Consider the following 14,288-nt stretch of genomic DNA (forward strand, 5'->3'; position numbering starts at 1 on the left):
AGAAATACTTAAGACTGAGGATTACTCTATTGTTTTACACCAATGTTTTCTTGATGGAGATATAGGACCTGGACAAAAATGTGTTCTTATTCCTCATCAGATATACAGAAGAGAGTTCAACTGTGGGACTTTAATAAGATGGACAGTTTTTGTTTATTAGTGGCTCTATAATTAATTAGAACTTCAAAAATTGGAACCATCTATCTAATGAGAAAGTCTAGTGAGAAAGCCATGTTTGAAAGATTATGTAATGAAATACCTTTTCATATCCTTTAACTTTATTTATAGTCCAAATTTCTACATGGTCACTGCTTATGTACAGAAAAAGAGTAGGGTTCTTTTCTTTTCCCTAAGGGAGCAAGAGCTCATTCTTTATTTTGCTTTGTATCTACTGGACAGTTGAATAATGTATTGAAAACTGGCAGGAAGAAAAATTTATAGATTTCCATGCATATTTATCATTTATTATAATATTCCAAAAATATAAAAGGTCCTATGGGGTCTAAATAAGATACACAGATTATTCAGTTAGATCAAGTAATATTTATGAGGGTATATAAAAAGAATGTCAAATTTATTTATTATTCTATCCCTGCACCTTTGAGATATATGGAGATCAATTTGAAATGTTAAGATGGTCAATCTTTAATTTCAGTGGATAAATGTTCAAATTTATGAAGTACATTGAGTATAAGCAATACTATATAAAATGTTATAGAAAGTCTTGAATCAAGGAAAAATTATAAATATGATTTCAAATAGGTCTGTGTTAGAGAGATAATTAGATTAATGGTTTTCATAAATAGAGGTTTATGGTTCGATTTTAATGTGGTAGACCATTTTCATGTCCAGAATTTCTCAATCAATGTGATAAATTTGTTTAGCAATCAATCCCTATCAACCCATATATATATGTATAGCAACAGTTTACCTCCAAATATCAGTTTTAAAATTAATGTTTAGTAATTTTAAGAAAGTTTTGTTTTTTTAGTTTTAAACTGTCCACTTTATTTCATATAGCACTTAATAACTAGATATCATTTACATCTGAAGAAGAGATGGCCCACAAAATTGATCTATGGATAAAACACTAATTCTGAGAAATATAGTACATTTCCTGACATTCTTAGATAAGTGTATCACAATGCAGAAATATGAGTATCACTACTACGTTTTACATAAAGTGGAAGTATCAGTAAACTTCAGAAAGTGGTAAATTCACCTATCCCTTAAAATATGAGTATGAAATTGTTCCAAAGCCATATAAATGTAATTTGATTTTGTTACTGTACTGTTACATAGGGCATTACATATTCACAAGGCCTTTTTGGGGGACTACTGTAAATGATTGGCAACACACAATAGTGGTCCAACTCTCTAAATAACAATCACTAGACAAATTGGATACCCTCACATGTGCACAAATCTTCACGGAAAAGTACTTAAGTTTTAGACATTGACATATAATTTATTTCTCCTTTCTCGTGTATTAAAAAATGACATGTATTTTAATTTTCCAAAAGCAGTACTTGTATTCTGGCAGCAACATGTTATTTCTATTACATAGTAAAGTGAACACCAAAACTATTCAGGAGGTGTAAGTGAATTTTTACTGGGAAGGGAAACAGCAAATGAAGAATGAGTAAGGAAACTCCCTGTTGTCACAGATACACAAGGCCTCATCATATATGATACAAGAATCATTTCCATTTTGTAAACCCCTCCCCACCCAGTGGAGAAATGTCAAACGCTTTTGCATTCAATCGAGTACTTCTGGATTTCTACAAAAGAGCAATACATTAAGAACATGGAAAAGTTGCTTACTGAAAGAAAATCCCTAAAGAAGAGTAAGGGAGGCAATGTAGAAATTAAGAAAATATGTAGAACACTCTTTAAGTTGTAATTATGTTTTCACAGCTTCACAGTAATACAAACCACGGTCACTTGCAGAACTGGTTCAGATTACTTAGATACCAGATACATTTTTAGTCCTCTACATAAGGGTTTGGAAGTTACTTATGTTTATATGAAATGAAGCTATTAATACTTTTCTGCAGCAGTAACTGCACACCAGGATGGCCAAGACAAACACAAATCAAGGAATGGAGTTCTCCCAAGCTGCAGTGTGAAAAGACTATAAACAGTTGATTCCATACCCATGAGTGGGTTTCTTTGCTATAGGAAATCCAAATGGAATAAGGAATGGAGATGTGTCAAAATGTTTCTTCAGGGGAAGAAGGATGATGCACTGTATGCAGTTAGTTTTCTGCCCCTTCTGCCACATCACATTCTTCTGTACTGTCCAATGTCTATAATGTTAGGTTGTCTCCATGCAACTGCATGATGAGGATGCTGTCTGTAAGTCTTCATTCAATGTATCAAGTTCTGCAATGACCTCATCAAAAGCCGTTTTAGCCAGTGTGCAGGCAAGGTCTGGATTATTAAGAATCTCGCAATAAAATACAGAAAAGTTAAGAGCCAGCCCCAGATGAGTTGGGTGTGTGGGTTGCATTTCTTTCTTGCTTACTCGTACCATATATCAAAAGCCCCTTGGTAAGCTCCTTGGGAATCTTCTCGTTTATTTTCAATCATCGCAAGGAACTTCAGCAAGGTACCGGAAGTACTCTCCCTTCCTTTTCATGTAGAAAACCTTAACTGTCTCTGGCTATTTAGATACGCAACAATTTCAGGATGGTGGTGCAGATGGATCTCAGTTCGGACTCCACTTTCTCCCAGCAGTCCTTAATCAGTTACGACTTCTTGTCGGAGGTGTCGGTTTTCTGCTTGAAGCTGGAGATGACCCTCCAGGCGGCCCTGCGGCCCCGACCTCGTTCCCGTAGGCTGCTGAGAGCAGGTTGTGTTCCTTGTTGGACAGCTTGGCCCCTTCTCCACCCATCAGGGCCTTGGTGCAGGTGGCATGTGGTCCGACCGCTCGGCCTGCTCGGCCAGCTTCGCCTTCTGGATTACCTCTAACTTCTCCATGGGGACGGGAAGGCGCTAGGGCGGACCCAGACTCCTCAGAGTGGGAGGGCGTGCGGAGGGCCTTCTTAGCAGCCGCGGTGGGAGTCCCACCACTCTAATCCACTTTGAGCTCTAGCCCAGGACCCTTCTGTCTCAAAACTGTTTTTAATGTAACCTTCTTCATTGCATATATATGTTCTAAGCAGTGAAATGGTAACAAAGATACCTACTAAACTGTGTTATGCTATTCCTCTGGATCTTAGAGATGCTTAAATATTTGAGCATTCAAAATTTAAACATAAATAATCAGGGTAGTCACATTTAGCTAAGTATATTCTTAGGCATGCTATGTTTTTCTATGAATTACCATTTGTTAATAACCTATTAACTACATGTGCCTACGAAGTTTTTCTGAATGTAGTCAATAAAACTTGTGGTTTCAATAAACTGAAAAACTTAGAGACCCACACTTCCATGGATAATGCTAAATCCCTCTTATGAACATAGATTAGCTAACACAGATTCTCAATCTACAATTTTAATATTTTACAGGAGACATGATCTTTTTTTTTTAATTAAAGTAGATTTTACATTGTTAAAGTAATATACTCGTATGTTCGGTAAAATAGGACTAGAAAAGAAAAAAATGTCCAATTATTCTGTCTCCCCATCATTAATGGTGTTATTTCCTTTTTAAATTTTTTATTTATGTGATTATGATCCAAATTTCTGTTACTTTTTTTATTTTACTATAAATTTTTATACACAGAATTATTAACTTATAAAGATTTTTAAGTCACCCACTCATACACTAATCCCTAATATGGGAAACCTGGTTTTTATTTCTGAAATACATAAATAGCTGGCAGAACCTTTTCTGTATTTTTATAGCTTATGTAGAAGAGCTTTATTTTTGATTGAACATATTTCTGCCTTTTGACTTCACCTTTTAAAAAAATTTCTGCCTCTTAAGTAAATCTCTTAAAGTGTGTGTGTGTGTGTGTGTGTGTGTGTGTGTGTGTGTGTGTCTTGTGTCCTTCATTGTATATAAATCGACAGCTGGGTTGTCCCATTGGGGTACTACATTCTTAACCATTTTGGATATTTTTAAATTTTAACTATGTTTTCTTTGAATCTCCTACATGGCTTACAAAACTACCCTGGTTGCCATTATGTAAATTGTAGAAGGGAGGCTGTTTGTGTTTGTTGTATATTTGTTTTCTTTCAGAAATTACAGATGTTTATAATTAGCTTCAGACACTGCCCTAATAGCAATTGGAAGATAACTGCCTTCAGTCGACGTGGTCTTTCTCTTTACTCCGGGAGCTGAACTGGAAGAAAGGTCTTACCATAGGCAGTCAGATCACCAGACTAGTGCCGAACATTCTTCCTGGCTTCGTCTGACAGTTTGAGTAAGTGTATAAGAACTAGGAGACAAAGGCTTGTTGGACTTCACTCTTCGTTTTGTAACTCTTCCTCTCCAGAAGCATACTTCTGAATGGGATGAGAAAACTGAAGAGAGCCAAATTCTGTTACCCAGGCAAATTAGAGTTCTTAGCATCACGGATAAAGCAGATCCCATGGAAAGGGAGATTACCTACCCAGCATGGATACAGTTTTTCTACCTCATTTATTAGTTTAGCAGAAATCTACTGGGGAGTCTTTGGCACATCATTTTCAAAGGGCCATACTTTTAAAAATTTAGTAGTAAGTCCCGTTAACTTTATTTTGGACCAATAGAGTAATTCACTCCACTTAGAGCCTTAGAGTATTACATTAAAAAACTTTTTGAAAATGACTTTGAAATTATATCTTTTGCTAGAGGTGATAGTTCCACTTAGGAGAGGTTCCAGTTTTTATCTCAAGTGTAAAATGAATTTTTTTAATTCTCTTTTTCAATCCAGTAACTTAAATAAGACTAATTTGATTTCTAAATCTTTTTCAAAAGTTTGTCATCATTGCAGTCCTTAAATTTGTAAATATTGTAAGGAAGGCTAAGTACTATTAAAATATAAAATTTAGTCCATTTAACTTTAAAAGAAATCCTCAAGTGTTAAGTTCAAGTAGGTTCAGCTTGAGCCTTTCTTACTGAGGATGTGCAAATAGAGCTAAAACTCTGCAGTATATATTAGTTTAGAAGGTCTTTAGCCTTTATTTAGCTAAAGATGCTAAATTATAACCTGGGATTCAACCCAGGGCTTCTCTACTGATGTGTTAGAGCTCTACTTCTAACTTTCCTGATTACTTTGGATAGCACAGAGACTCTCAGCATAAGTTGAGTTTAGTAAAGCTCATTCAGATTTTTTTGTTGTTGTTTTCAGTGTGTGTTCCAACAATAGTGTTATTAGTATAAGTATGAAAAGTCTATTTTTTCACTGGCCAAATGTCCTATGGAAGAAAGGCTGTTCTTTTGCCAAATGAAACAATTCATTTTCATTCAAAATAAGATCAGAGACCTCTTTCATTCATCTAAAAACAAAATTTAATGTCATCTATGAAAGGAAGCACCATGTGTATATACTTTGTCAGTTTAGAGTTTTTAGTTATAAATTCAAATGAAATGAATAGCCTAGTTACTTCTGCTGATGATCTAATGAACTGTAATGCCACATTTTCAATGAACTTTACCACTGTAAATGTGGGGAAATGTACATTAAGATCTTTTGTGGTACTTCAGGTTTACGTATTTGTTTTAGTTGGAGATCTTATGAAGCTACAGTGTTGGAATACAAGTGTGGAAGGCTGCATATTTCATGCAAAGTCAACATTTCTGGAATAAGATGCCAGGCTACTTTGAAAGTTAAAAATGCCAAAAGGGTAAATGTATAATTATATATGTATAATTGAATTTTTGGATGATTTGGCAGCATAGTATATATGAATACAAAGAAAAAAAATTAATGTCATGTATTTGTTTTTATGCCAGTATTTAAACTCCTATTAGTTACATGTTAGACACTCTTCTAGATCTTAAGGTTACAGTCCTGAAGAGAGTAGTCAAGATTCCTGTTCATCTCATGAGATTATAATTGTAATGAGCTTTATTTTTCTGGTGATTGGGGAATAAAACACAATACCCTGTTAGAGTCCAACCCTGTAATTTCCCACTGTTGATGAGCTGCTGTATGTGAGCCTCTGAGGAACTGGAGGAATCAAGAGACATAAGATATGCCTAATCTTACAAAGAGATAATGATCCTTAGGTATTATGTGAAATTGAAGCATTGCCAGAGACATGATACAGCTTGTGAGGTATCGGAACCCGTATTTCAATGAGCTGTGAAGATGGGATCCCACTTCAATTTCACATAATACCTAAGGATCATTATTTTACCCATAACCTTTAATTAAATAATTCTAAGGAAGTATCTAGTGGAATATAATATATTCCACTATATATATATATATATATATATATATATATATATATATATATATATATTTAGTTATTCTGTGCTCATGTTGACAATAAAAATGATCTGAGATGCAGCAGAACCCTGTGGCTCAGGGCCTGGATTCCAGAACCAAGTAAACGAGTTCAATTCCAGTCTCTTCTTTTTAATAGCTTTATAATCTTTTATTATGCTTGTCTGATCTCAGTTTCCAGACTAATTATAGTACTTAACAGTGTCTTGGTATTGAGATACATAACACCAAGATAACAATACCTTGGTGGTGTTGCTAGAATTAAAACAAGTGATGTAGTGTATACGATTATTAATACAATGTTTAATACGAATTCATTGTTGTTATATTTTCATTATTCCAGATAAGGACCACTTGACGCTAGCTTTTGCTTATCATTATATAATTCTGTATTCCTCATTTGTTTCCTCTTTATGAAGATAAAAGCATCATTAAATCTTATCCTTTTTTTCCTTTCAAGGTTAATAGAATTGTTAAAATACCAGGACAATTTCTACCCACTAATTGATGAGCAATAGAAACAATAAAACCTCAGATTTGGATTGCTCTGAATTATACAGTATTTTAAAGATGTTATTGTTGTTTTCCACTACCTATATATAGTATCATGGGTCAATAACTGCTGCTCAGTAGAGGTTCTGTTGGAAATGCATTCAGGAGACTCTTACAACTATCGATGTAAATTATTTCTGACCTACCTCTCGGCCCTTTCTCTAGAACCTATTACATAGGTTAATTAATGGTCGGCTGTTGTCAATGTACATAATTATGTCATGAACATAATGCTGTCCTTTCTCTAGACTGTTTCAGTTGAACCAGTTGATGTCAATTCACAGTTCTTAAGGTAATAGTTTGATTTGATTTGACTTGATGTCACAGGGTTATGCTCAGCTTTCCTGCTTTGTCTAAGCTGTCAGTAGAGCGTGTACTTGGACAATCGAAATAGCTCAGTAGCATGGGAGGAGACAAAGGTATGGGGGATTAAATAGGGCTAATTCCTCTTCAGATTTGATGACAGTCAGTGAAATTTGATTTTTTAAAAATTAACTTGCCTTACAGAGTAAACTAAATATCACTTTTTTAGTGTTGTTCACGTTTATTCTGTTGTACATATGAAATCACTGAGCTTTGAGGAAAAGAATTTCTATTATATTTGATCACGAAGCTTGGTTGAATGCCTGTTTCTTTTGGCCATGACCCTCATAATCTTTCATATTTGAAGTAAATTTGTAAAACATTTTTTACCCATAACCTTTAATTAAATAATTCTAAGGAAGTAATTGACTGCATTTTTTCACCAAAAATAAAGATTGTTTTGAACAACTTGGCTATTTATTTACTTCTTAACATAATTGAGAAATGGTGGCATTTACCATTTTAATTTAAAATTTTCTGCCTGAATTTTGTTGGTTTAAAAAAGTAAGTTTAAGTTTTTAGTATAATCTGCTCATAAACCTTTCCTTTTTCCCCATCATCTCCTGACTACTCAAATTAAGCTATTTAAAACCATATATTTGTTGTCCAGTACATTTTCTTTTTTATAGCATTCTTACTCTTAGTTTATCTTTCATCTAGATGAATTTCATTTTCTTTTCATCACCCATGACCTTTAAAAAAGTTTAGATATTAATCAGATTTTGTTTTTGTTTTGTGCTGAACTCTGTGTTCTAATCCTTTATCCAATTTTCTTAAATATATTTCCCATGAATATTAGCATTTTACAGTCAGCCCTTTGTATCCACTGGTTCCACCAATGATGGATTGAATTGAATATGAGGATATGGAACCCATGGATACAGAGGGCCAACTAAGGGACTTGACCATCTGTGAATATTGCTATGCAGGGGGTTCCTGGAACCAACCCCGTGTAGATACTGAGGGACAACTGTATATTTGAAATTTAAAGCCTTCCATATTAGTGATTTGTTCCTAATATCTACCTTTTTATATTTTGCTTTTGGGTTTTTTTTGGAAATATTTCTATTGTAGAACCCTGCTACTTCACAGTAATTGTATGATTTGAGAATGTTAGCAATGGTTTCTGCATAGTAGTTTCTACCATGTTTCCCTGAAAATAAGACTTAGCTGGACCATCAGCTCTAATGTGTCTTTTGGAACAAAAATTAATATAAGACCCAGTCTTATTATAAGACTGGGTATAATATAATATAATACCAGATATAATATAATATAATACCGGATATAATATAATATATTACAATACCAGGTTTTATTTTAATATAAGACAGGATCTTACATTCATTTTTGCTCCAAAAGATGCATTAGAGCTGATGGTCCAGCTAGGTCTTATTTTGGGGGAAACGTGGTATCTTATGTTCTCTTCCTGAAGTATTGGGACTTACCTGATAGGAAATACAGATATTGGTAGAGGGTAACCCTGGCCACTGTCTTTCAAAGTTCCCACTGTGTGTGTCTCTAAGTTTGTGATCAATTTGGTTTGGATTTATTTATATCCAATAAATTAATGTTTACATACTCATCTTTTGTAATACAAAAGGCATTCTTTTACCAGTAACCATACATTTTAATTGTTATCCATAGATTCTGACAATTGTATGGAATGAATGCAGTTACCTTTATGTTTCTGTTTATTTCTTTAAGAAAATTCTCAGATGGTGATAGGTAATTCATATATACTTTTTATGACTAAAGCAAAAGTTGTTTTTCCTTTAACATTCTAGCGTTTAAATTAGGCTAACAAATCTAAAGTACAGGCCATTGTACTTGATACTTCAGTCAAGGCATTTGATGTTTCAGCCAATCTTGGTCTTTATGCCAAGGCTCTTAGTGACTCCTACTCCTGGTTTTGCTAGTTCATTTGTTTTAAAGGGTATCACAATTTATTTTTAGTAGAAACTATCATAGCTTACATCTGTTTGGGATAGAGAAAGCCATCTGGACCCTGGTAACCCAAAAAAACCCAACAACAATAACAACAACAACAAACAGCCAGCCTGATCTGCTTTAGCAGTCTGCCTCAGCAACATCCAGCATCCAGGGATATTGAAGATACTTTTGAGGTACCATAGGAAACTTATGATTGGCACCATAAGAGGAGACACCACGGTGCAGTGAAAAGCACAGGGATTACAAGTGAAGAAACCACTTTTCTGAGCCAACTTTTGCAACTGACAATAAGACTCCAAGCGAGTCACTTTAACTGTAATCTAACCTAACTGCACAAGGTGGTTGTGAAAATTAGATAAGACACTTGCCCTGATCCTCAATTTCTTCAGGTATAAATGAAAGAGATACACAGTAACATTTCTTTAGGTCTAAAACTCTGTTGTTATTTTCCCCTAAAATAATACATCATGACATTTTAAACAGTATAAAGCTTCATATGCAGAGACTTTATAAAGTCAAATAATTAGGCAGGAAATTGTTACCAACGCATGACACTTGTAGACTCTTAACAGCATGATGAAAGATGATGGCTGATAAGCTATAATATCACATTCTCTCTCAGGCTGCTATGGGATTCATTGCCAAAGTTTTAGCTTCTGCTGTAGTCCTGCTCTTACTGTATATTCACATGTTTGCACTGGAGACTGACTAGGAAATTTTGCTGTATAAAGGGTTATCTTTGACATATATCCAAATATATCCATTCTAATAAAGAATACAGTTGATTACATGTTTCCAAGTAGACTGTTTGGATCATAATGTCCATTCATCTTTCAAGAGTTGTATTTAAGGTTTTTGATGAACTCCAAAAACATTGCATGACTTTTTTAGTTTTTTAGTTTTCATTTATACTGGATGTTATTGTGACTATTGAAAATGGTTTAATTCTTTATATGCACAGGTTAGACTTGATTTAATTAGGGTCTGAAAAGTGAAAAGTAACGACAGGCAGGCTCAACTGCAATGCCCAAACTCGACACAATATTGAAATAGAAGCTAGCTGCTGAGATTGGAGTTGAACCATAGCCTTTTAAGTTATTTGAAGGTTGTGATTTTTTAACAGTATGTATATATAGAGTCTTGACTTCTAGTACCAGTGATTCTTGAGGAGATCAACATTTATATTCTTGATTTTAAAACTTGGCCATATAGAACAAAAGAAAGTAAACACTTTTAAGCTAATTTCTTTTGCAATACCACAAAACTGAAACGAAAGGATGTAAAGTTAAAAATAAAGCTTCATTTCCACCCCCACTATTACCCTTCCCAAGCCCAGAGATGAGTGCAAAAAACAGATTGGTGTGTTACCACCAACTCTTCCTCAATTTTTCTGTGCACAGGTAAATAAGTACATACATGTTTCTGCTTCCCCCTCATTCACTCTCAGTGATGTCACTTAATACGATCTTGCACATCTTTATCAGTACAGAAGTCTACCTTTTTCATGACCACGTAATGTCCCGCTGTATGGCTATTTATAATTTATTTAAGCAATCCCTTATTAATAAACATTTACATTTTTGCATTTAATGCAATATTACCATGAAGATTTCTATATGTATACCTTGGCATATTTTTGTATAAGATAAATCCTAGCAGTGGCAATGCTGACTCAAAGGGTACATTGAATTGATTTGCATTTTCTTGATTTGGAGTTATTTTGAACGTTTTCTTACATGTTTATTGGTCATATTTTGTTTATGTTTTGCTGAACTACCTGTTCATAAACTTCTCACATTTTCCTATTGGTTTACTCATTTTCCTTCAGTTGGTTTATTCATGTTTGTAGAATTCTGTTATGAATTTAGCTCTATATCTCTATATTGACAAATATTTTCCCAACTTATCCTTTGATTTTTTTTGTTATTTGATTTTATTTATCTGCTTATTGTTTTGCCATTTAGGAGTGTTAATTTTCGTGTACTTGGGAATTTTTTTACATTGTTTTCTGGACTTTGTGTTTTATATTTAAGCCTTTCTCACTTTAAGATTATTAAAATTTTTTTTTGTACTTCTAGAGTTTCGTATACTTATATAAGTGTTTCATGTGGATTAATTTGGTATAAAGAGAGAAGTAGGGATCCATCTTTAGCTATCTAGTTGCCTAAAATACCATTTATGTGATAATACACACTTTTGCCCAGGAATTTGAAATGCTGTCTTGATTTCATGAATTCCTATATTTGGATATATAAAATTTTACAAAGTCCCGAGTGCATTTTGGTCAATTTCTGGAATCTTTATTCTTTCTATTGATATGTCTGTATATAACTTCCAGTAGCACCAAACTGTTTCACTACTGCAACTTATAAATTATATTAGTATCTGCTAAGGTAGTTCTTCTCATTCTCCTTTCATGATATACTGGCTGTTATCACTATTTTCCTAGATAAATTTTAGTATTTTGTCAAGTTACTTCTCCCCTTCCCCATAACAAACACCATCTAGGGATCAAGTTGAGTGTGTGTGTGTGTGTGTGTGTGTGTGTGTGTGTGTGTAAAAATTGGGGAAGGAGGTGATAACATCTTTATTGTAATGATTTTTTTCTATCCAGGAATAAGACAGGAATTTCCATTTTCAAATTTTCTGTTATTCCTCTCAATAGAGTGTTAGAGCTTTTATCACATAAATTGTGCATGCTGTTGGTTGAACTTGTGTCAATTTCTTTTTTTATTACCCTTGTAAAAAGGATTTTTTTCCTTTCATTTTTCAAGTTGATTATTGTGTTTATAAAACTGATTATTGTGTTTATAAAAATTTGTGTACTTGAGATTTCCAGAAATATCTCATCTGCAAATAATTTCTACCTCTCCAATATTTGATGCTTCTTCTCTTAATAATTTATATTAACACATGACCCATTTTGTCTAGTTTTTCAAATTTACTTGTATAATTTGTTATCTAATAATTCCTGCTAATTTCTTCTGTGTTTATGTCCAGTTTTCATTTGTAATTCAAGGAATTTGTGTTTACTTACCCTACCGGCTACAGGAAATACTAAAGATACTCAATATTACAATTTTTGACGTTAGAAGATTCTTCCATGCAATTAATTTGTGTGCCTCACCCTGCTGTTGTAGTTAGGTTTTTGTTATTGTTGTGGTTGTTATTTTAACTTCTGTCTCCAGTCAAAATGAAGACTATTCTATCAAGCTTCTCTACCAAGATTATTATGAAGTCACTTGTTAGCTTTATTCTAGGCTAAATCATTTTAGTTTGTTGATATAGCCTCCTGGAACATAATTTTCTATATTCTCTTATGGAATTTGTTCAAGAAATCGAACATTTTTGGTTAAATTCTTAACATACCTCTTCTTGAGGGATCTTAATCACAGTTACATTGCTTGCTAATTTAAAAAATATTAGTCTAGCTTTCTATATATTTTAAATAGCCAAACTAACTACATCCTCAGAGCAAATAGTATTTAGAACAGAAATTAAAATGATCAAGTCTCTTGTTTATATAGCTGTGTTTATATTTCTTGGACAAAGGATTTATTAATAATGCTATGGACAGTATTTCAACAGTCTTGAAAATAAAGTCCATTGCATTGGCTAATTAGGTCCTAGGGTTCCCTGTCCAAAAACACTCTGCTCCTTATTTTTGTATGAGTTGTGAGATTAGCAAAGAAAAGCATGTTTGTAAGGCAGATAGGGAAATTCCAGGGAAGAGACAAGGTGGGAGCTAGTAGTAATTTATGTAATAATGTAGGTTTAAATATGTGTTTACGTGGGTTTTTCTACAGATGTGATCAAATACGAATATATATTCCAAGGTAAAATGAATGGGATAGTTTAATAGTAAGCTTAATAGGCTCAATTTAAACTTTGTAAGATAATAACAATATTTTCTAAAAATCCAGCATTAAAGATCGATATAGCTGCAACTGAAGCATCTTGAATAAAGCAGTCCAGATTGGTGCTTTTAAAAAGAAGCAGCAATGATTTTGTGAATATTCAATTTTATGCTGATGTATTTACTATATAAGTATGTTAATGATTTGCCCCCATTGAGAAATGGTTTTTAGAGGATTGTAAGGGATTAGTTGCATTACAATAGGAATATTACTGAGTTTCTCTCTCTCTGTCTCACCTCTTTTTAGGTCATGGAAAATGGAAGATTTGCAAAATACAAATATTTCACCCATGTCATGATCAATAAAACCGATATGTTAATGATAACCAAAAGGTAACTTTCTCTAATGTAACTTGATAAGGGGTTAACTGACAGCACTCATGAAGTGAAGCAGTTGGTGTCACCTTTTGTTCCGGTCACACTGACTCCTGCTAACTCTCGTGTTCTTGCTCTGTAAGCCTTGTACCTAAAACCTTACATAAATTCATCTTTGGCTTTGTGCATGCATACAGATAAACTGCAATGCCATCCACAAACAATTTAGAATTATTTCAACCAATTCAGACTGATACAGAAATTGCCATAATACTATCCTTTGAAGGGTAGACCAATACCATGCCTTCCTCGTCCCTGACAAAGTACACATTTCAGGTTACCCCAGAAGTCCATAGTCTTCTGGTGGTATCTTTTCATTAGAATACATATTGATTCACTCACATAAGTAGATAGACCACTGGGGACAGATCAAATTTTATGTGGGTATTACCAGCTACAGCCAAGTCCTCAAGTAGGCCTGTAGACAGTGGAAGGGTACATGCAAAAATACACAGTGGCATAGCTTCACAGCGGCAGGTTTTGCAGGAATCATTTTGTTATGAAAAGAATGAGCATGTGCAGTATTAACATGGAGATTTCTGGATGGCAGAGTGAAAATGGCTGAGGGGGAGAGGTTATAGCTAAATAGAAAGTGATCAATTTGTTCACTATCGAAAAGACAAAGTTATATAAACATCTTGTTAGTTCACGTTGACTGTTGAACTTAGGCATTTTTAATGTTTATAATCCTAATAATTTCCAAATATAAAATTTACAGCACTATCTTAATATTCTTGTATAAA

The 14,288-nt window shown here is 33.7% G+C and overlaps 1 protein-coding gene and 1 pseudogene across 2 annotated transcripts in view; one reads left to right on the forward strand and one right to left on the reverse strand.

Annotated features, from left to right (window-relative positions):
* Nucleotides 1-14,288, forward strand: part of VPS13A (vacuolar protein sorting 13 homolog A) — a 205,202-nt gene that overhangs the window by 183,219 nt on the left and 7,695 nt on the right. Inside the window, exon 69 of the mRNA XM_081066231.1 lies at nt 13,418-13,503. Coding sequence (XP_080922357.1) covers nt 13,418-13,503 — 86 coding nt within the window. The remainder of the gene's footprint in view (nt 1-13,417; nt 13,504-14,288) is intronic.
* Nucleotides 2,071-2,982, reverse strand: LOC308504694 (14-3-3 protein theta-like; annotated as a pseudogene). The gene is made up of 2 exons: nt 2,683-2,982; nt 2,071-2,633 (listed from the first exon to the last, which is right to left on the reverse strand). The product of its transcript is annotated as a 14-3-3 protein theta-like (transcript).

The sequence above is a fragment of the Rhinolophus hipposideros genome (genome assembly GCF_964194185.1).
Source record: "Rhinolophus hipposideros genome assembly, chromosome: 11".
NCBI lineage: Eukaryota > Metazoa > Chordata > Mammalia > Chiroptera > Rhinolophidae > Rhinolophus > Rhinolophus hipposideros.